This window comes from Numida meleagris, chromosome Z (genome assembly GCF_002078875.1).
Source record: "Numida meleagris isolate 19003 breed g44 Domestic line chromosome Z, NumMel1.0, whole genome shotgun sequence".
Lineage (NCBI taxonomy): Eukaryota > Metazoa > Chordata > Aves > Galliformes > Numididae > Numida > Numida meleagris.
Window position 1 is genome coordinate 40,904,562 of NC_034438.1, and position 22,951 is coordinate 40,927,512.

Consider the following 22,951-nt stretch of genomic DNA (forward strand, 5'->3'; position numbering starts at 1 on the left):
TTCTTGTTGTCCTCAACCTCCCTCTCCAGATTTAATTCTAAGTGGGTCTTAGCCTTCCTTTTTGCATTCCTGCATGCCCTGACAATGTTCCTGTATTCTTCCAAAGTGGATAGACCCTTTTCCCACCTTCCCTAGACTTTCTCCTTCCATTTGAATTTTTCCATGGACTCCTTGCTAATCCATGCTGGTCTCCTGCCACTTTTGCCCAATTTCTTAGAGTTGCACTGATCTTGAACTCAGAGGAAGTGGTACTTGAATGCTGGCCAACTCTCTTGGGCTCCCTTATCTTCCAATCTTCTAACACATGGCATACCTCCAAATAGGTCCTTAACAAAGTCGAAGTTGGCTCTCTTGAAGTTCAGGGTTGCAATCCTGCTTATTGCCCTGTTTCTTCCGCACAAGATCCTGAACTCCACTGTCTCATTGCCACTGCATCCAAAGCTGGATATCCACAGTGGGCTGGCAGTACAGTTTCTTCTTGTGGATCCTGGTCATGAATGTCACAGGTGTCTATAGCTGTTAAAGCTTCCTATCTGTTATTGGTAATAAAGCTGGAGGGTGGGGACTGCAGGTGGGGACTGCTTTTCCAGGACACCAGGGACCAAGGTGTCTCCTACTCAGTATTGTCCACTACTGGAATGTGGTTATTAAATAACCTATCTCTCTCTCTCTCAGTGCCTCTGATACTATGCATTTGCTCTTCTTGTTGTTCTCTGCCCTGTACTGTCTCTTTTATGCCTGTTCACTTTGCTAGTGTCAGAAACCAGGATGAACTGGCACTACCTGCATGGAAATGAGAAAGCAGATCTAAGAAAATAAGATCAGCTTTATTTCTCTGAGATTTTTATTAAAAAAAAAATAAAAGGAGGAGATGGAGGAGATGAGAATCTTACCATTTTGTTTTGATTTTTGGAGCTTCCTAAAGAAGTGGGCTGAGGGGGGGCTGGTGCTGGGAACAGTGTCCTTTATCATGAAGTGAAATGGACAAAAGTAGCAGTTCAGGAACTATCGCTAGTTCTAGATTCTAGATTTGTTTTATTCCTAGTTTTAAAGGTTAATGCTGCCATTTCTCAGATTCCCAGTACAGCTGAACACCCTGAACACACTCAGCTGAATTTTGCATGGAATAATGCAAACCTGTAGGAAGTATTATTTTTACTAAGTCCTTCTGATGTTTCTGAGAAGTTACAGAGTATGTCACTTACAGTTTGGCCAGCTAGCCTGACTGTGGTCCTCCTGCTTCTGCCAGCTCCTTTTTCTTTTCTGCTCTCAATGTTAGCTGTGCCTGAGAAGTTAGAACTGGGCTTTTTCTCTCAGATTCATTTTGTGTTTTAAACACATCATCCTCATAGAGTAACAGGAGGGATGGGTCTCCAGCATCCATAGTGCAAGGAGGAGTTTCTCTGTCATCAGCCTTGTCGGGAACAACCATGCCATTAAAGTTGTCTCCAACCGCATCATGGACACTGCATGGCTTTTTCAAGTAGAAGTTTTAACTTTGGTTCTGGACAGAAGACATGATAAACAACAAAAGAGTGCAGAGAAACACTCTTTTAAGATCAGTGAGTTACAAGAGCCTTTTGTTTCATCTGGGAGAACCCAGAAAAATGAGCTGGTGGCCACAGCTGAAACCTATGATGCCCAAAGTCTTCCAAGAACATTTTGTGGCGTAGTCTCTGAATGTTTGTGCAGTTTCAAGAAGTTGCATTGCTGTGATTTTCATCAATAGGCAGCAGCAGGAATGTACCTCACAGAAATACTTCATCTTTCTCATTTCATACCTGAACCAGAATTTCTCAGCTTCCTTAAATTTATTTGAAGAGGACCTCTATGATGTACCCCTGCATTCTCTGCACTGTTATCTGTCCTCTTCCCATGACTAAAAGCAGCCTGTCCTCAGCTGGCTCTGATGCAGATGTTATTTTGTTGAATGTCTCTCACACTGTAGCTACTCAAAGGTCAAATTGAAACAGGCAGCCAGCTTCTGTGTTTGTAGGTATGCCAGTAAAGATTTCTGATCCGTGACATTCTCTTAGGGTATTCCTGTGAGCTCTCAGAGCCCTCAGTCATCTTGCAGACCAGTAGATAAGTCTCCACTGCTATGTTTCCTTCTTTCTGTGATTCTGAGTGCCAGCTTCTCGGCTAGGCAGGTAGCATAACTCCTCTTGATGTCTGAATCTTGTGCTTTGCAGCTGCTCTTGCACTGAAATCTACCTGAATGCTCCAGGCAAACATCAGTGCAGGCTATTCTGCTGCCATCAGAAGAATTCATGCGACCTGCCAGTGATATGGTAAACCCCGGGCAAATGGCACAGAGGCACTGAATCTGAGTGATACAGCTATAATGCACAAAGACATTACCTCTGGCACATGAAGGCTTTGGGCTGCAAAGGTATTCTGGATAAATGTGACTGTGCATTTGCTTTGTGCTTATATGATCCCTTAAGCACACACTTTTGGCCCCTGTCATAGGCAGGGAAATAGATGTTTATTTGGTTGGGCTGATGTGGCTGTTCTTGCGTTCTTAGTTATGCTTATCACACACAGGCAGGTTAGCAAGGGAAGAAACTCCCCTTCTCTCTGTTCCTTAAGCATTCTGTTGCTCTTACGAAGAAGAGTGTAAAATAAGTACACCTGGCTTTATTTTAGCAAAGCTGTGGTTTGGAATTGCTTAGACTTGATTTTGTGTAAAATCCCCCAGTAATTCGCCAGACGATCTAGTATGACTGCAGAGAAATTGGAGAAAATGTTTTTTCTTTATCTCCTTGGAAAAGCAGCCTATACCTTGATCTTACACACAATGCATGCCAGAGTACATGTGGCATGCACAAGAGTAGCATCACACCTAATGAAAAGAGAAAATGAGCAACGTTATGGTTTTAGGCTGTTACACCATGCTGTCCCAAGAGCATGCTGTCCACAGAGAGACTTGAGATAGTCTGAGTCCCCTGCTTTTCCCTCTAGTGTGTTTAAACAGCTCCTGAGATCAGGTCTATGTATTCCTGCAGGACCTGCAGAGGCTGGAAGTATCTGTCCAGTAGCATGCTTCAGACCCAAAGATGCAGAATGTGTATTATGAAGAGCTGCTATTCTGAAGAGTAGGGCAGGGCTATCTTATTCTACCATCCTGTACCTTCTTTCTCTAGCAGCAATCCAGAGCATGCTGGTGTTTTGCGGCAGCTTTGGGCTCTCGCAGCCTTACCCTCTGGCACCAAAGGGAGAGGAATTCCAACCACGTGTTTGCAGTCATTTATGCAACTGGCTGTGACCCATCTGTGTACTTTGAAAAACGCTCATGCCATAATACCTTCATTATTAATTGCAGTGACATTGCCTAGCATCTAAATGCTTAAATACTGCAGTGGTGGTAAGTTTTGCAAATCTTGATTTGCTCTCAGAATCTAGGACAATAATTCTGTCTTGTATTTAGTGTAGCTAAATACAGACTATGCTATTTAGCTATGCTAAATGTATTTAACTATGCTAAATAAAAGCTATGCTTCCACAAACAGGTGTTCTGATTGCATAAAACGTAAGTCTGAGCACCATTATCACTGACCACTGCAAGTGAAAAATGAAGTTTGTATGCTCCGTTGTATATACCAGCTGGCATTGGAACAGTGCTCACTTTGCCACTATTTTATGCACATTACATTTATTCCTGTTATTTATTATTTGCCTTTTAACTACAAGGCATCGGGCTGTTGGGAATTTTCTAGGTCTCCAGCTGTCCTAACCTTCAAGTTTACTTAAACCTTAATTAGATACTTCAAAGTCAGCTATTTAGATATCCTGTGTTTTTCCAGTTCATTCAATTGCAGCTGGGTACTGCTAACCTTTCTTCTCTCTTACAATCCTGGAAAAGCATTCAGGACAGTGAGCAATGTTATGGAAATATTTCATTTTAAATCAGTTCAGAATTTCAGTTTAACAACTTGGTCTCTGGTTTGTTTTCAGGGGAAAAAAAAAGAAAAAACTCAGTTACAGTGGAGTGTTCAGAATTTGGTGTTTAGTACTGTTACTTAATCAGTGAGCTGTCTTGTTAATGTTTAAAACTGAAGTCTTGTCCTTGTTCAACAGAGAGGGGGAGGTGGAAGTGGGCTGGACAGAATGCATGTTTGGGATCTAAAGATGTTGGTATGCTGATGGCATCCTTCATTTAAGAAAAAAAGGTCAGTGAGCTTGACTTTTTCTTACACAATGACCCCTTTATTCTAGCCTGCTAGTAATGGAGTGTAGATGCGAATTGGGCTCATTTATGTTGATGAGGGTGAGTGTTTCTTTAGGGAGAGAAGTGCAGCAGGCAGAGTTCCTGTGGTTGGTTGTGTCATCTTCCCTGAGTATCTAGGAAAGTATCTTTATAGTAACATGGGAAACTAAATCCTCACAGAGAATAGGTGGAACTTAATCTTGGCCTTCAGCTCCTCAGTTAACCTTGGCACTGTAACACACTAACCTCTTGATGAGGGAGGCACATTAGAGTGATTCTTAAATGGCTTCTTACATCAGGGATGAAATATCAGTGTTTTGCTGGAGCATTGCTTCCGCAGCAGAACTCACAAAGGAGATAACAGGAAGGAGCCTCAGCTAATAAGGTCTCTCCTGAGCCTGCCCTGGACAAGATGTACATCAGGACAACTCTCCTAGGTGAACCTTAGCTACAAAATGTTCATGGAAAAGCTGAACTGAAATTTTAGGGGGTGCCCTTAGCTGCAGTATAGATATATCTGACAGCATTGTGGAAACATAAATGGTATAGCAAAAGGTACTTTGCTGATGCCAGTGAGAAAACTTCATGTGTTCAGTGGTAGTTATGAACACGGGCAGTAGACTGAATCCTTTTCACACAGACAGAGGTGTTCATGAACATTCATGTTCATGTTCATATTCATGTTTATATATGCCAAACATTCTTGGTTTGGTGTGTAACCTGTCAGCAGTCTGCAGATAATTATCTTCCTAAATGTGGCTGAAGGTAGTTTTCTCTTTTCCTTAACAGAACTTTCTGGTGTTTCAGTGTGCAGTATGCTCATAGTTTAGTCACTTAAAAAAACACACACACAAAAAAACCACAAACACGTCAATTTTTGAAGTACTTCATGGCTTCACTGGCTATGATTCACATCTTAAAATACAGCTGTACATCTGACACATTTCTGTTTTTTCATTTAATTAAAAAAGGCTGCTAATCATGAAAAACATGTTTGAAATATTAAAGATGGAAAAACAAGCAAAGTGAGTTGGAATTAATTTTGCATGGGTTTGCATGATTCCTGCAGCCAAATTGAACAGATTTGTTTTTCCTTTTCTACAAAATAATGTTTTGTAGCTCTCCGTGTAGATTTTAGTCTGTCTTCAGCAGAACTAAATGTCATTGGAGATCCCTTGTACTAGCATCATCTTGACCATTGCTTGTGAAAATAATTTAATTTTCTTTTTTATGAGACTTGTCGTAAGGAATTCAATAATTGTTTTGTAAAGAAGTGCAGCGTGTGGCAGTTTGGATTGGAAAAATAGGTCTAAACCACAAATCATGCAAAACTCCTAGCACAGAAAGTGAATAGTATGTTAGGTAGAGGTAGTAGGAAATGTAGTCAAAAGTCAGGACTACATGGAGTAAAGTAAGGTCCTCAGTCCAGACCAGAATGATCACCGCCAGAAGGTAACAAACCAACAGTAACACCAGGTGACCCCCTGCAATTCCTTCAGTGAGATCAATGCGAAATAGAAGTAATAGTCTGAGAGATGGACGGTTTACTTTTTTTTTTCTAAAAGGGAAAAAAGTCTGTCTTGGTTGTGGGAGAAAGTTAGGCAAATTGAGAAATGACAGAGCAGAGTAAGGGAGAATCTGAAAACTAAGTTAAGGGAAACTAGGAGGGGAGGTCTGTGGGGCAAGTGAGAAGACTAGAGGAAGTGAGGAAGTAGGAAGTTTCTTAAACTGTGATAGGAGGAAGAAGGAAAAGGTTTCAGTATAGTTAAGGAGAAGACTGTGATATAGCTAACAGAAAGCATACTAAAGAAGTGAAAAATCATACCCTTCTTCATTTTCATACTAGAAGGACTGATAATATTCTGAGCAGAAAGAAACTGGGGAGAGGATTAAGACAGGAGCAAGAAATTGTGCAGTAGTTGCTAGGATTGAAGATGCAACATTTAATTATGATGGCACAAGTGGGACTAACTTCCATCAGCTGGAGGGATGATAGATGGTTACTGTGAGTTCTGCCTGTCTGTGTGGGTGGCCCCAGCCTGGCTTTGAAAAGGTGGTCAATAAATGGCAGGAAAGTGAATGAGGAAAAGACAGTAAAAGGGGGAGGATACAGACCTTTGAGAGTATCAGCCCTGATGAAGTGTCAGTCAGAAAAGGAGCAGATAATGAGTCCCATCACAATAATGTGAATTTGTTCTAGATCAGGTCAGTACTGGGAATGCATCCTTCACAGATGTCTTGCAAAGGTTCTCAAACCTAGTCCAGTCATAGTAACTGTCTAGCTGGTACTAGGAGCAGCAGAGTGAAAGCCTGGGAAGATGGATCTTCTCTCAAACTGCTGCCAACCTGAAGTCAAGATCTTGTAATCAATGGAATTGCGTGACTAGAGTTTCTTTGTTAGCGTGAAATGTGATACCACAAGGTATGTACATTTCAGAATAGTATCATGGGACCAGAGGAAAAGAGCTGTGCTTCTGTTGGGATAGATGTCCTTCTCCTAAGTGTCTTGCTGTCAGCTGTCTTTTCTTGTGCTCCACAGTGCGTCTGTGTAGTCATGAGTTCCTGTACACTTTTTAAAGAAAACAAAGCAAATAAAAAAATTAAACCTCGGTTTGTATTGAATACTGAAAATTGAACTGGTAGGACAGAGAAATAAATATAAATATATTGCCACAGCTGTTGCAAGTAAGGTATGAAAGTTTCTTCTGCAGAGCTCTGTGAAGAGCATGGTGGCAGTCAGCCTGGCCCCTAGCCAGGACACCTCTGTTGGCAGAGGTTTTCTTCGTCTGATCTGTGCTGCTCACATGGGTCACAAGACTGGATGTGAACACTTCAGAGAAGAATACAGTAGGCGGGCAGTGGATAGGCTTCCTTGGGGTATTTCAAGGAATACAGTAATGTTCAGTGTGTGCAACTAAAATCACGACTGAAGGAGAAAAATGAGGCCTCTCCCACCCACAGTGTGCAAATAATTGTATGCATAGAAGTACCTGATTAGACTTCTTAAATCAGAACAGCAGACTGTGTTGTGGTGATGGGTGCTGCAGAGCTTGGCCAGCAGCAAGAGCAAACCTGTTTGTTCTAGCCTGGCTGCTACATGCTATTGCTTTTTGATCATGGAAACACCACTGGTGGAAACAGGAGCTCCAGGTTGGTGCAGGATAAGCACTGTGACTGACTTCACAGGTAGGGCACTTGTGGACCTTGGTCTGTCAACTGCCAAATTCTTGCTAAATTTACTGTGTGGTCACTCTGCAATTTTTTAGTAAGACTGCTGGTTTCTGGTTTTGTTACAGTGCAGGTTTTCACGCTTTCTTTCATCTGTAGCCTGTCACTGTAATCCACCGCTCATCTCTTTCAGTCCTACTTAAGTAAATGTCCTTTTTATTCCCAGGCTTGCTTGCTCTTTACTGATAATCCTTTATTCTTTTTCAGAATTTTTTTCACTAGCATACAAAAATGTAAATTTCCACAGTGAGCAGAACTTTGTGTTTCAGAATGTAGGGCAAAAGATATAATCTCCTTTTGACTGCGATTTTGCAGTTCAGAATTTTTAATGGCCTATATGTTTTTAGTAAGATAACAGTTACCATTTTATTTTACATCACTACTATCAGTATTAATGCAATGGGTTTTGCTGTGCTATTGGTATACAAGTTACCTAAGTTTAATACTGCTAGTAGTTATTCTCGAACTTTGCCAGTGCTACTGTATTGTCCTTGAAAAAAAAGAGTGGTAGAAGTATCAGCTTCTAAGCCACTGGTTTTTTAAGGAAGATTTCTGATCTCTATAAAGTGGAAATGCTGGTAATTAAATAGGCTGCTAAAATAGAAACTAGAAGATTCTTTGAAAATAACCCGTTTCTTACATCCATGAGCTTACAGTCTTTGACAGTATTGAGCACTCCTCTGTGCAGATACAATCTATGGACTTCTGCCAGTGCATTGCCATGTGACAGTGAGAAAAGAAGTTGTTGTATTTGTTCCTTCATTCAGTGGATGGTAAATAAAAAAGTATTTTCATCTTTTCACCTTGTTGGTGTACCTGTCTTTGTTGACCAGCATCTTTCCAAGAGTATGTCTACAATCAGTGGTCGTTTGGCTGTTTGATAGTTTTCTTCATGTTCTCATGGCCTGATCATGTTTTAAAAAAATTCTTGGCTTAATGTTTATTCAGTCTCCTAGCATGGTTGGTTTGTTAAATAAAAGCTTTTTGAAATTGGAAGAGCAGTTCTGTAACCTTAATAACAAAAGTTATTACTTCTCTGAAGAATAACTAGTAATTAATATCTAGAGAATCATTTGCAGTACGACTGTTAGGTGAGCCAAGATGGCAAAAGGAAGCTTTCTCTGTGTTGTAGCAAGCAGCACAGTAACTGAATATATCCAGTTGAAAGCTGTTTGAAATAATTTGTAGGAAAGGAAACTTTACAAGAAAAATGAAAAAAAAAATATTGAGGAGGAAAAAGTCAGAATGAGGATGTAGTGAAATGTAAGATAAATTTGGAGAAAATTACCATACACCTTCAAACATCTCATCTAATTGTTGGCTTTCTTCTTCCCGTTTTACCCTTCTAAATTGCTTCAGTGCTTAAACAACACAATGAAGCAGTTTCTTGGTCTTTTCCTGCTATGTAAATTACTACTTTTCTTGTAAATGTATTTCATCATTCCTTTCTGTTTAGAAAAACACATTTATTTTTTAGAGCGAAATGGTTATTCTTCATAGAAAGTGTGCTCAAATGCCTTTCAACCCTAGGAAAGATCCAGAGACTGAAAAATCCTATTCTGCATCAGTGGGTACTATGAATGCCCAGGTGGTGGCATGGGCAATCAGTATCATTTTTTGCTTGCTCACAGTAATAAACATAATATATATAAACCAGACCTTTGTGTGTGCATATGAAAACATAGAAAACATTTTATATATCTTACACAGTCTAAAATTTAGAAAAAGGGACACCTTTTCAGTTGTTGCCTAAATATGGATCATGTTGTCTAGAATGAATTTGCAGTTTCTTTCAATGAATTGTTTGAAAATGCTGTTTTTGAGGAATGCTGAAGAAAGATCCACTTGGATATGTAAAAAATTGGAATTAGGAGCATGCAGTGGGAGTTCATTAATGATTCAGGATGGTTGGTTTCAGTTTTCCCTCCTTCCTTTCACAAGGCAAAATCCAATCAATACTTTCCTTTCAAGGTCACAACTGCAGCTCAGTCTCTGTCCTTCTTATAACCCTTCCACAACCATGTGAATGTTCTGGAGGATTTAATTACTAGTTTAATCGAGGTTGTCATCAATAACTCTTAGCATCGTCAGGCTCGGACATAAAGCTGTATTATTACAGGAGAGGGTTCCGCTCTGATCCAAGTACAGGGGAGCTGTGCTGATGAATAGCTTCAGGTCACACTGTTTGGCAGTCATGAAAGCCAAACTGGACAGGCTGGATCTCTGGGCTGAAGCCAATGGGATGAGGTTCAACAAGACCAAGTGCCGGGTCCTGCACTTCGGCCGCAACAACCCCAGGCAGTGCTACAGGCTTGGGGCAGAGTGGCTGGAAAGTTGTATGGAGGAAACGGACCTAGGGGTATTGGTTGACACTTGGCTGAGCATGAGCCAGCAGTGTGCCCAGGTGGCCAAGAAGGCCAATGGCATCCTGGCTTGGATCAGAAATAGTGTTGCCAGTAGGAGTAGGGAAGTCATTCTCCCTCAGTACTCAGCCCTAGTGAGGCCCCACCTCGAGTACTGTGTCCAGTTTTGGGCCCCTCACTGCAAAAAAGACATTGAGGCCCTGGAGCGTGTTCAGAGGAGGGTGATGAAGCTGGTGAGGGGTCTGGAGCACAGGCCTTATGAGGAGCGGCTGAGGGAGCTGGGATTGTTCAGTGTGGAGAAGAGGAGGCTCAGGGGAGACCTCATCGCTCTCTATAACTACCTGAAGGGAGGTTGTAGTGAGCTGGGGGTCAGCCTCTTCTCTCTTGTAACTAGTGACAGGACGAGGGGGAATGGCTTCAAGTTGCGCCAGGGGAGATTTAGGCTGGACATTAGGAAATACTACTTTTCTGAAAGAGTGGTCAGACGCTGGAACAGGCTGCCCAGGGAGGTGGTTGAGTCACCGTCCCTGGAGATGTTCAAGAAACGTTTAGATATAGCGTTGGGAGACATAGTTTAGTGGGGTTGTTGGTGGTAGGTGGATGGTTGGACTAGGTGATCTTGTAGGTCTTTTCCAACCTAGCTAATTCTATGATTCTATGATTCTATGAAAGGAGCTTTTTCCCTCCCTTCCTGTCCCCTGTAATTCTATGGTTGTGTTATGGCCAGGAAAGTATGTTCAGCTGTGAAGGAATGGTGTTTGATTTCAGATATTTGCTTCTGCAAGGTCTGTAAAATTGAGTTTAAGAAAATAGTTTCTCTTTATGTGAAGGACATTCCTATTGTATGGGTTATGATCCATCTTAACGTATTTTGGAAATTTGTTTTCAAGTGCAGCACAAAGAAGGGTAGATTTAAAAAAATACTAATAGTTTATTATTTTTTTCCTTCTTTGGAAATTGGTTCAATGTAGACTAAATAAACTTTTTGTGTACTCAATAACTAACCTCACTTCCTAGAACAATATTCCAAATGCTAAGAGAAGTACCAGATTAGGTATTTTAATTGCAGGGAAGGCCACAATGATCCTCTGATGAGGATGGAAACTTCTATTGTGGTAAAATATCTTTCCTGTTTTAAGAAATATCATAAGCAGTCATCCACAAATACAGAAGAAGATCTTAATTATACTTTTGTTTGGAATCTCATTAGAGTATTCTCTCAGCCAAGTATTTGCTTTCTGAATAGGCTGCTGAAATACAGATTTGATACTTTGTCAAGAGGCAAGCAGTGCTGCCTCTCACTGTGTGCTCCAGTTTTCACATAGACATCAAATTGCTAAATATTATCTATCTGCTTTTAAAAATATAAATTCTGTCATTTCAAAGTGGTATTTAAGACCTGTTAACTTGAATAGAATGAGTTGAATATAATAGAAGTAGTAGACTAATATACTAGACCAAAAAAGTTACTCCAATATAACTTTTATATTAACTGAAAAATAGCAAATAAAATTTATGGCATTATCTCTTCATTCTTCTGCTTTTTAGGAAAATCTAAAAAGGTTAAACATCTACAGTCATGAAAGAGTTATCATAATATTTTCAGGAGCAGACTCCTGGGGGTCAGTGTATTGTAGAACACTGTGAACACAATTAATCATGCTTGTTGAATGCAATGGATCCAGATTTGCTGTGAGCTGTAATCCTTAACCAGTCAAAGAATGTCTACAGTTCACGTTACCCTTTCTACTGATGTAGTATTTAATGTGGTTCAAATCAGTTTTATGTATAGACTGTTGATTTTATGCTGTTCATAAAATGCTGGTAATAGAAAATCTATTTCTATTGGTTTTTGGTTTTTTATTTTGCTGGGGGACCAGTACTTTAAAGTTAATATAATTTCCAAGGACAAAGCTGTTCAGTGACTTGTGAAGTATGTTGGAAGATTTTTGTGTATACATATACATAAAAGCATATAGCTACACAAATTTTCAAGCCGTATAACTGATGTAGACTGTTAAAATTGCCATTTGGTTGGTGATTGCTTTTATTTGTTTTTTATACATTTGTCCCAACATTGAATTGATAACATGTCTAGATCTACTGGCCAGAGATTCATTGCCTTTGCACATGAAAGTCATAATTTCGTGTTTCGAAGAGTACTTAGAACCAGTATCTAAAAAACTTGGGACACAGCTCTTTAATTTGAGAGTGTTTGTATTCATTTTGATGGCTCTTGCTGACCTACCATGGATTAGAAGTGGAAGAGAACATTATAATGCCTCCTGCATTACAGGAACAGCAAAAGAACACTAGGGCCTTTGGCACAACAGATGGCAGCTGGGAGAAACTTTAAGCAATACAAGTTGTTTAGAGGTTAATTTCAGTACTAGGAGTGAAGAGTTCAGCCGGGTACTGAACAAGCTGTTGTCCTCGTAGGTCTTCTAAGGATTCACTGATGTAATGAATTACTGACTTGGCAATTACTGAATTTGATTTTGGTCTTTATATGATCCCCAACAAAAGCAAACACCCTAGCAGAAAACTATAAACAAAAATGTGCTCCATGAGGTATGACTTCAGAAGGAGCTATCTAGACATTAAGTTTGAAGGATGACCATCAGGTCAAGGGAGGTGATTCCTCTACTCTCCTCTTGTGAGACCCTACCTGGAGGTAGGCATCCAATTCTGTGAATATTTTTAAGCCATGCAATTTTCTATAGCTCTAAAACACAAGTACAAGCTGTGTTTAGTACAACCAATTAAAAAAAAAATATGTAAGTTAACAGGGACAGCTCTTCCTCATGGTATAGATCATTAATTGAAAAACGTGAACTAGGAAAGATCTAGAAGTATCACAATGGATACTTTCTCTCCTGCAGAGCAGGATGGAAAATAATGCAATTGGTGAAGAAATGTAAATATAAGAAAGAGTAGAATCGGCAGTTGCAAACTGAGCCCTGACAATTGCATTAATGGCAATGCATTCCATTCCAGTTCATGGTGAAGTAAAAGGAGTTGGTCTGGTAGATCAAATATGGCTTTCGTTGCAAGACTGCGACAATGAAGGTGAGATGATAAAGCTATTCAGACTCCTAACCTATAAAGAGCAAAGACTGAATTGTTTCTACATATGCGTGCTGAATTTACAGAATTATTTATTCTTAGAACAGATATCATTATAAGGTACTGTGGTTGTTTTGAGTTGTTTTTTTTTTTTTTTTTTTTTTTCCGGATATGTATATCCTATATGTATATATTCGATACAGACAATTTTGGTGTAAAAAATGTTAATAAACCAAAATTATGAATTATTACTGTTATATTTTTGATTCACTTATTAATTCAGGAAGTTCTATTTCTTTAATTGTCAGGAATTTGAACAGGCCTTGAAAAAGACTTTATTCTATTGAAATATTTAATAAATGGAGACTTGGACTAAATGGACTAAATAATAGAATGAGAATGTAACTTGCTGTCTTGTTTCATTCATTAGAAGTACATTGTGAAGCAGGATTTGGTAAGAATTCATTTGGTGTAAGCAAACCCAGCTGTGTATTTGTGGAAAAGTCCCAAGTAATCATGTTTAGACTAGTGTCTTAAGATGAGTAGGGTTGGTTTTTTTTTGTTTGTTTTTGAGTTTGCTAATGTTTTCAATCATCATCTTCTTTTCCAGTCCAGACAAGAATAAAATAACAAGAGCTCTCAAGTACTTGTTAATATATTTTTCAGAGAGAATGAAAAAAAATTACTTTCTATTTCATCAGTATTGATTCGTGTCACCAAAGCCTAAATAATTAGAACAAGCCAAATATCAGGCTTTTGTGTCCTACATTAACAAAATTGTTACAATTATTTTGAAAATTATTTAACCAGTTACAATACTAGCATGCATTTCACATTAACTGACTCAGCCTCTCCATTCCATTGTACTTCAGATAATCAGAAATAATTCAATTCTGTATTATCTGTTAAGTAGTCTCCCTGGAGAGAAGATACAGTGTGTGGTTGGCACGTACTGCATAATTACACCACTTCTTGGGCAAAGCATAGCAGCATTTGAAGTCATCAAAGCAAAAGGGACTAGCATATTTTCTTTGGCCCTGAAGGAAGGGCATAAGTCATGCCTATATATTTAAGAATCTTTTCTCCCTCATCCCTCAAAAAAGATGGCCTCATCCATACTTGGTATTGTGAATAATTCTTGACTGATGCTGTCCTTGGAACCATGTTGGAACATTGTGTGGGAGAGTGTTATTTATCCTACGTCAAAAGGGTGCTGTAATTAAAGATAGATGAAATAGTTGTGGCTAAAAAATAAGATATACTTTTGCCAAAGTGTGGGCTTCGGCCTTTACTTTTTTACTGACACAGATGTACCCTGAGCCTCTTTGTTTTTCAAGTCTTTAGCATGATTACTCTGACTTGGTGAAGTCAACTGAGTTCTAATTTGCACCATTCTGTTCCCTACAAAATTTACTATGTCCATATCTTCAGGAGTGTGCTTCTTTGGTTGGGTAGCAGGACATGATGTTGTTCCACATGTATGAGGAAGGAAAGGCCAATTCTGTTGCTGTTGCCTTGGCCTGGAAAGTTAGGTTTGTTGTGCATCTGTGGAAGCAGACGAATAGAATCTAGAAAGGATATAGAGCATATATAGCATACTGTGTGTCAGATGTGGATAGGAAAACCAGTAGTTCCTGTTGCAGGAACAGAGCTTCAAAAAAGAAAACAATCTTGCTCACTTACTTGCTAATAGCCTCCCCTGGCAGTTAAGGCAATAAGCCACTAAATAGTATCCATTATATACTCATGTCTAATTAATTTCATGTTAATTAAGTTTATAATTACATTATATCATTTAGTAAAACTATTTACTTTTGTGTGTACAAAAGTGGCTGAGTCTTTAGATGGGGACGTTTGGACCGTACTTTACATGCAATTAGCCTATTACATATAGTACATATTTAGTGCTGTCAAAATGATGCCATAAAAGCTATATATATAAAGAGTGGGAACTTACCTTTTTCCTCAAGACAAACCTGCAGTACCGTTCTCCTCTGTTCCTTGCTGTGTCCTGTGAAGAGTGCCCCTCTGAAGGCAGGTCCATTTTGTTCTCACGTTAAGTGGAGAATGGAAGAAAGCAAACCAAGGATCAATTGTAGTAAGTGCACATTGTTTTTGGCTCCAAGAGCTGTGCTTCAGGAGACTCAGACTGCTTTACTTAGTAACAAGTTGGGCAGTTATTCTCCATCTTCTGTGTTTGGGTGGAATCACAGGGACATTCACAGACAGGTAATGTCTTCAGTGTGATTCCAACTTAGTGAACCATCTGGGGAGATAGAAAAGTTCCTATAGCCTTAGGAGAGAGGCAAGACCTTAGCTTACATACCTCAGCCTACCTGAGAAGTGCGTGCCAAACTTTGGGATGGCCTTCCTGGGGTACAACTACAAGTCATGATGTTTATAAGGAACCATCCCGTGTGTCTTTCTTCTCTGCCCTCAAATCACAAATGAATCTTGGAGGATCACAATATGCGTAAGGTTCAGTGTAAGGTGATTGTAAGTTTGTCTGTTCTTTAACCTGTTACATTAGGATTTGTGAGGGTATGTGGGGACCTGTGTCTTAATCTTTCAAACAGGAGAGGAGTACTTGAACCAAAGTTGAATCACAATGTTGCAGTGATCTCTTGCCCAAAGGCCATAAGATCTGCACAAAATGAAGGAGGAAAAGATGCACAAAAATGTTGTAGTAGTGCTTATGGAGCAAAACTGTGACTGGGATAGCTGGGATTTGCCTCTTAGTTGTTTTCTCTCAGCCCATTATCCTCATCATTGACCATGCTACTTCTCAATAGCATTTATCCTTCACAGATCAGGTTTTATAAGGAAATCATTAATTGCCATGTGGAGGTGGTTGAATGGTAATGACTGTAAAGGGAGATAGTTGAAATTAGTGGAGTAAAAGAAACTGCTTTACTTGATGCAGTCAGTGATCAGCATATGCATCTTGTAGGAATAATTCAGACTTCACAATCTCAAGATAAAATGTCATGGGAAGGAAGCTGGAGAATTGTTCAATAACAACTGTGAGGCCTGTAATAATTGAAGGTACTGAAATTATTGTGAGGCAAAAGTAAGCCAAATAATGCCACTGGAAATGAATATGTATAATATAGTTCAATAACCCTTACTGTAATAGAATGAGCAACATTTTTTCCCTTATTTCCATATATAACCTGACTTGCCAGTTCAAGTCAAAAGGACAGGCATTGAAAATGTGAAATATCAGTTGATTCTTGGAATTATGCAAACTAAAAAGCGATGGTAGAGTTGGCTTCAGTATTCAGATAGAGTTAGGCAGAAAGGTTTCTAAGTTGACAGTGATTATGTCTCACCCCTTTGAAAAGCAGAATTATTCTGTGTCCTTCATGTGCTCTGATCTTCCTTTTTGTGTCTGTAAACTGACTCTTGTCAAAAGTGCATCTGTGTAGTAGCATTTCTGTATTTTACATGCATACCAGTGAGTGTATTAAACAGAAATGCTACGGATGTCATAAGGTAAACAGCCTTTTTTCTTAACAGCTTTGACTTTTCAAGTCCTTGCAGAAAGCTTTGAGAAAAGAGTCCTTGATATATTGATTGATCTCTCAGGCATACATGCAAATGAAGTGTAAAATAACCTGCAGACATCTCTATTTTAAAATGTATGTGCAAACAGTTAATTGTTACAGCCTTTCCTGCAAAGTGGGTTTCTATTAACATGCTTTTTCTATGGTTCTATGGAAAGCTTCTGTTTCTGCAGTTTTCTGAGTTTGAACTGTTGCTTATTCACACTCTCTCTTTTTCCTTTGATCTGCACCTGAATTAGAAGCTGAATAAAATATACACACTGACTAGCTCTAAGCACTGGTGTTTTGAGCCTCAGGTTTTAACATCCTTGACTGTCTCTAATCAATAGCAAGCAAAGCAACTACAGCATCAGGAGCAGTTCTGCAAAAAGAAATGTCTATTGGATATTGTGCTGGAACACATGAGGGTAATGACTGTCTTTGAGAAAGATGCAGTGTATTCTTCTTAAGAGTGCAGATGTTTCATTTTCTACTGACTGCTTGGAAAACGAGTGCATCTTCCAAGGTATCATTGAAAGAAACAAAACAAAAACTCCAGACAAGTTGAAAATAGATCAAAATATTGACTGATCCTCATTGGCAATGTAGGGGACTGTCATCCCCGAATATTTTTGGGTGAACAGGACAAGTATTATTATCTCTTGGTCCTATCTCATTTCACACTGAGAACAGCTTTATAGGGTCCTTTACTAAAGTACGTATAATTATGTTGACCCTCTGTCTCATTTTATGAACTTGTAGATTAATGAAACGAACCATTAAGTAGATTGAATGCTGCCTGAAACACAAATGTTAATGGCTCCAATTGTATTAAGCACATTTTGAAATCTCACACAGGTGGCAGCATCCATAAAATGACAAACTATGTATTCTTATCAAGGGAGCATAAATTTAAACATTAGAGAAAAACTACTGATAGTGGAAAACAAATCTTTTTATAACATCCTAGTGTTTTGAAGAGTTACAAAGGAGAGCAAAGCCTCTTAAGTTTTGCTTTACTATAAATAGTACTGAGGTTAATATGATACTGCAAAGCATACTGCCTTCTTATTTTTTGTAAACAGAGAGTGAGTAAGTGAGTCAAGACTCTTAATCTTGATGTACAACTTTATAGGGTAGTCTGCTTAATCTCTTAGGGTCCTAGTTTTTTGATTACCAAGTAGAATTAGTCACTGGAAGATCTGGAAAAAAGGACTAATGTGAAATTGAGATCTACATTTTTCTGGGAATTCCTGGCCTCTAATGAGTTAGAGCATATCCAAATCTGTATGTTAAGCTCTTAGATCTTAATTTCTGTCTTCTATCCATGCTTTTATCTTTAGGTAAAAAGAATAATAGATAATTATATAATCAGAGTTCTTAATATTGTAAATGAAAAGTACTATCTTGTGTAAAATAAGTGTTCAGAAAAAAAAGAAAATGTTAAATGTTTGTTAAAGTTGTGCTCTGAAACACAAGGCATTACTGAGCCTGATGTGTGCAAAATCCAGAAGGAGAAGTATGGATTTGTTCAAACATCTTTATCTTCTACTACTGTATAGGCATTGCTCTGATGATGCAAGACATTACTCTTCTTTGCGCAATAAACATTCTATAGAAACCTCTCCAAGAGCCTTTATTTTCTTTCCAATAAAAATAAGGTGACATTTTGTCCTCATTTTGCTGCTGCATTACCCAGCACTGCTCTTTGAAACAGTGGCTCTGATCCAAGAAGCAAATAAAACTAGGAATGAATTATTTCATTTAATTTTCTACTTGAAATCAGAAAATAACAAATTTGATAAGAGTACCTTCTTAGGTAATCCAACTACATGTTCTCTTTACTTTCTTCCTTCTACTCAGCAGTTTGAGTTTTCTCCATATAAATCACTGTCATTTAAAAAGACCAGAGATACATGTCTTGTTGTGCTTGGTTGCCTCTAAGTTGCAAAAAATAAAATTATAAATTTGATCATTTGTTTCAAAATACTCTTTGGATCAAAGCCCTAAGTAACATTCTGCTTAGGATAAACCACATGTACTTGGTGAAGAGAGAAAGTGTATTAAGATTTAGGAACTTTCAGTTGAACAACACTTCTTTTGCTTGTGCTTCCCCGTGAACACCTGGATTTACGTACAGGATCTCTGAATTTATGCAACTCCAAATATTTAGAGACATATTTGGAGAGTGAGATATGAGTATACGAAACTTAGTTCTGAATGCAGTTAAGAGATAATTGCAGGAAAGTTCTATTTACTCTGGCAGAATTTAGATCAAGTTTGCAATTTTGCCAGCAGGCCTCCAACTCATCAGAATGTATTTCTTCATATCCTTATAGACTAACAAGGATCTCAGACAACTAAAATTTTGTATTTCTTTCTTTGTGAAAATGTTTAGAAGACCACACTGTAACATTTTCCTTCCTGTGAGATGGAACATGATCAAGATTTTTTGGGACAGGTAGAAAGGCCAAGATCTGGTTTTGGAAACTAGATCCAGCTGTGGATGTCCCTGTTCATTGCAGGGGCACTGGACTAGATGACGTTTAAAGATCCCTTCCAACTCTAAGGATTCTATGATTAAATTGACTCAATTGATGTGCTGCTCTCCTGATAACAGTAGTGTTCCCAAATACAGTGTTGAAATGCATTAGATATTATGATGCCAGAATGATGCCATTAACTAGTCAAGCCTATCTCGTGTGCTGGTTAAAGGAGGAAAAAAAAATCCTCCCTGTAAATGTAAAGAATGAGCTCTATGATTGCCTTTTTTTTTCAGAATGAGTTCAGTGTGTAAAAATATATGCCTTTTTCTCTATTGTGCTTTTTTTTTTGTGAACCATGTGGCTATTAGTATAATGAACAGAAAAGCTAAAAGCAATTGGTCTTAAAGATATTTTGTCAAGCTCCCAGTGAAAGTAAACTCTGAGGAGGTTACAGATCATCTAGCATCTGAGTGATGGATTTACAAAACTCCTGAGATAGTTGGTTACAGTGCTTGCAGTTTACAGAAAGTAAACTGTAAGATTAAAAAATAAAAATAAAATCCTCACTGTTGGCTCAGCTGCATCTGTATCAGCAACATAATTCATACTGTACTTTATTTAGCACATTCTCTTTGGAAAAGAACAGATAGGTGAAATTTGATGTCCTCAAAATAGTGTATTGCAGAATCACTATTTTTGCTTTAAGACCAATAATGAATACAAATTTGTATTAAGTCTAATAATGAATTCTAAAGTCTCTGAATGACAGACTGATATTGGAATTAAAGTACCAGTGGGTTATGTTTTGAATTAATTAGTATTTTTTTTTCATTATGTTTGAGACATTTGCATCTGAGAGGGATGGACACTTAATGTTCACTTAAATGATGAATTAAGTTCTGTAATTCTTTATACAGGGAAGATGGATAGCTTTTTGCTCTCTTCCACTTTTATAGTTTTTTTAAATTTTATCCTTTTGTGTACTTTCCTCTACAAGTGTGCATGATAGCTTACATAACCACCCTGTTATTTTAACACTAACATTACACTCAGAATCCAGTGCCCCAGCACAATCCAGTACCCTGGCAGCAAATGGGGCCAAAATTAGGCTTTGCCTCAGCCTGCCTAACAGACTCTGTTGAACGCTGAGAAGCCAGATGAGAGACAGTTAGGACATGACAAATAATCTTCTAAAAACACTCTGCCCATAATATTTTGCTTCTATTAGCTTTATTACTCCAAATGGTCAGAGAGCTAGTGTACAAATTAAATCCAGATTGCTTGCTGCTTAATGCATTTGTAGATTTCTTTACTTCCCCTGGAACTATTTTTAAATATTAAACTATTTCACCTGCAGCTTGTCACAGCTGTGACCCCCTCCTCTCTCTTTCCTCTCCCTTTTCAATCCCTCTCTTTTCCTCTTTCTCTTTTTTTTTTCTCACCAGAATGAAAACCTGAAACTTCATTTCAGTTTCCTCAAATCACTTCATTACACACAAAATAAGACTGTTTGCTTGTTTGTTTGTTTTGTTGTTTTCAGGGAACTCATTAAAAAAGTGAAAGAAATAAAAGAGCCAGATGCATAGAATTAGAGAAATACTTCTGTTCTTAGAGTGTTGCAGTTGGAGCACTCAGAAGGAAATCATCTGGTCTTCTACACGTTGAGCTCATGTCCTAACATCTAGACATTTATTACAAGTGTGTCAACTCCTCTGTGTGTTTGTAAATTTAGCCTTGAAGGTTTGGTTTCTATGGGAAAACGTTCATTGCATTTGACCTGCAATTTGCATTCTGAAGTAGAGTTTGACTATGTTTATATAAATTAATAAGTCCCTGTAAAAAAATTGTTCTAATTATACTGATTATGTCTGGGAAAAAAATAAGTTACTGCTACGTGGAATGTAATTTTGGCTCTGTTCTACAGTAGAAAAGATAATAGATATTTGTGCTTGTGAACACTTTAGCATGAGTCAGTTCTGTAGACTGAGATATTAACCTTTTTTTTCCCTTTCAAAATCTGTTTATTGTGATTAACCCCGTGCCTTCAATAGAACTTCAATAGAATCGTGTCCTTGTTGGCTCTTGCAGAATGCTCAGTTCCCTAGATCTCTCCTTACATACTGTGGTGGTATTTTTTTGAAACCACTTAAAACTACTACAGTTACTAATTTATGTGCAGTTGCAATTAAGAATATCATATAATCATAGAATGGCCTGAGTTGAAAAGGACCTCAAAGATCATCTAGTTTCAATGCCCCCCGCTGTCTGCACGGTTGCCAACCACTAGACCAGGCTGCCCAGAGCCACGTCCACCCTGGCCTTGAATGCCTCCAGGGACAGGGCATCCACAACCTCCTTGGGCAACCTGTTCCAGTGCGTCACCGCCTTCTGCGTGAAAAACTTCCTCCTAATATCTAACCCAAATCTCCTTTGTCTCAGTTTAAAACCATTCCCCCTTAGTATAAGCAGACATGTTATCTACATATTTTTTGCTCAGTGCTGAACACATAATAGTAGTTTATCAATGAAGAACTTCTCAAATGAATATTCAGAAGTTACTTTAAACACGGCAGTTTGATTTCACTGTGATTACAATAGACTAGGTAAGAAACAAACTAAAAGACTAGACAGCTTTCACTTCCAATGATTTGCCTTAGTGTTATAGATGAGTGTATCTATGCAAACACATGTATCTGTCCTTTGATTTAATCTTAATGAATGTATGCAGTATCACAACTATAAGAAACCAAGATTCCACATTGGAGCTCTGCATGGCCTGGGAACTTCGAAGGGACGGTATAAGCATGCAGTAGCTTTCAGTGCTAGGTTGACAAAACCATGATGATAATGCTTTTTTTCCCTCTAACCCTTAACTTCCTCACACCTTTTAGTAGATTACCATGGAGATAATGATTAACTGCAGTGACTTAGTAAAAATACTGACAAAAGGACAAGAAAAGCCTGACACCTTTGCACAGCCTCTAGAAGCAGATCCTCAGTCTTCCTTAAACTCTGTTAGACAGAGTTTACCACTTGTATATGCCATCATGAAGATTAATATACTCTGCATCTGTGCATTTTTCTTGACACTACAGTTGACTTCTAGGTTATATTTTAATTGGAAAATTAGCCACATCTCTTTGGTTGTTTTTTTTTTTCTTTGGTTGTTTTTTGTTTGGTTTGGTTCGGTTTGTTGAAGCCTTACATTAAATCGTATCTATTGTTTCAGACAAAAAGAATGTTGACACGCCGTTTTGGAAATGGGTAGTGGCTCAAAACTAGCAAGTTCAGCTTCTGAGTGTGCCATCACCTACATCCAGGGTGGAAGTAATAATGCCTCAAAGTTAAAATTAGCAAGAAAATGCAATGTAAATTAGTTATTAATTGCTACTTAATTGCTAGCAATCAAATTCAACTTCTTTTGAAACTGATAGTGTAAATTCCACTGACTTGAAGCAAATCAAGATTTGGTCCTGAATTGTTGTTTAAAGTACTGTGGAATATATTTAAGTTTTCAGGTCTTCACAAATATTGATAATTAACTAAAGCAAGTTGAAAAAAGAATGCACTGATGAAAAATAATAAAAAAACTTACTGAGGAAGTTTACATTTACAGGGTAATAGTATAACTCTCACATATTGTTTTTTTTCTCAAATGTCATTAGAACAAGTAACTGTGACTGTGAACAGTGATGTACATAATAACTCAACTGCATCAGATAACAACAGACTGGGTAAGACAATGCTGTTCTAGGAAGTACTTATCCTGTAGGATCAAATAGGGCTGAATATAGCTTTCTTTAAAATTCTTAGCCTTAGATGATCAGGTAATGTCTCGACATTAGGTGCACATTCTAACTTCTGATTTCTCCTTCATCTACGAACAGAACATGACCTACGGGATTTTAGTTGTTTCAGTGTTTCATCATATATAGGCTTTGATTTTCCACTTCCTTTTGATATTCAGAGACAATAGCTTATATGATAGTTAAATAACATTTTCCCCAGTTTATTTTTTTTCTGCCATTACAAAGTTATTTGATAACACTAAAG

At 38.2% G+C, this 22,951-nt stretch overlaps 1 protein-coding gene across 7 annotated transcripts in view; it reads left to right on the forward strand.

Moving 5' to 3' along the window:
• NTRK2 (neurotrophic receptor tyrosine kinase 2) overlaps positions 1 to 22,951 on the forward strand; it is a 207,790-nt gene that overhangs the window by 69,473 nt on the left and 115,366 nt on the right. For 2 of the 7 annotated variants that reach the window (XM_021380843.1, XM_021380847.1), the window contains exon 12: positions 12,799 to 12,870. The exons of 3 other annotated variants lie outside the window; for them this stretch is intronic. In XM_021380843.1, the coding sequence (XP_021236518.1) occupies positions 12,799 to 12,870 (72 nt within the window). Of the gene's footprint in view, positions 1 to 12,798; positions 12,871 to 22,563; positions 22,633 to 22,951 lie in introns of all 7 variants that reach the window. 2 more of the 7 variants (XM_021380848.1, XM_021380849.1) reach the window with 2 other exon arrangements.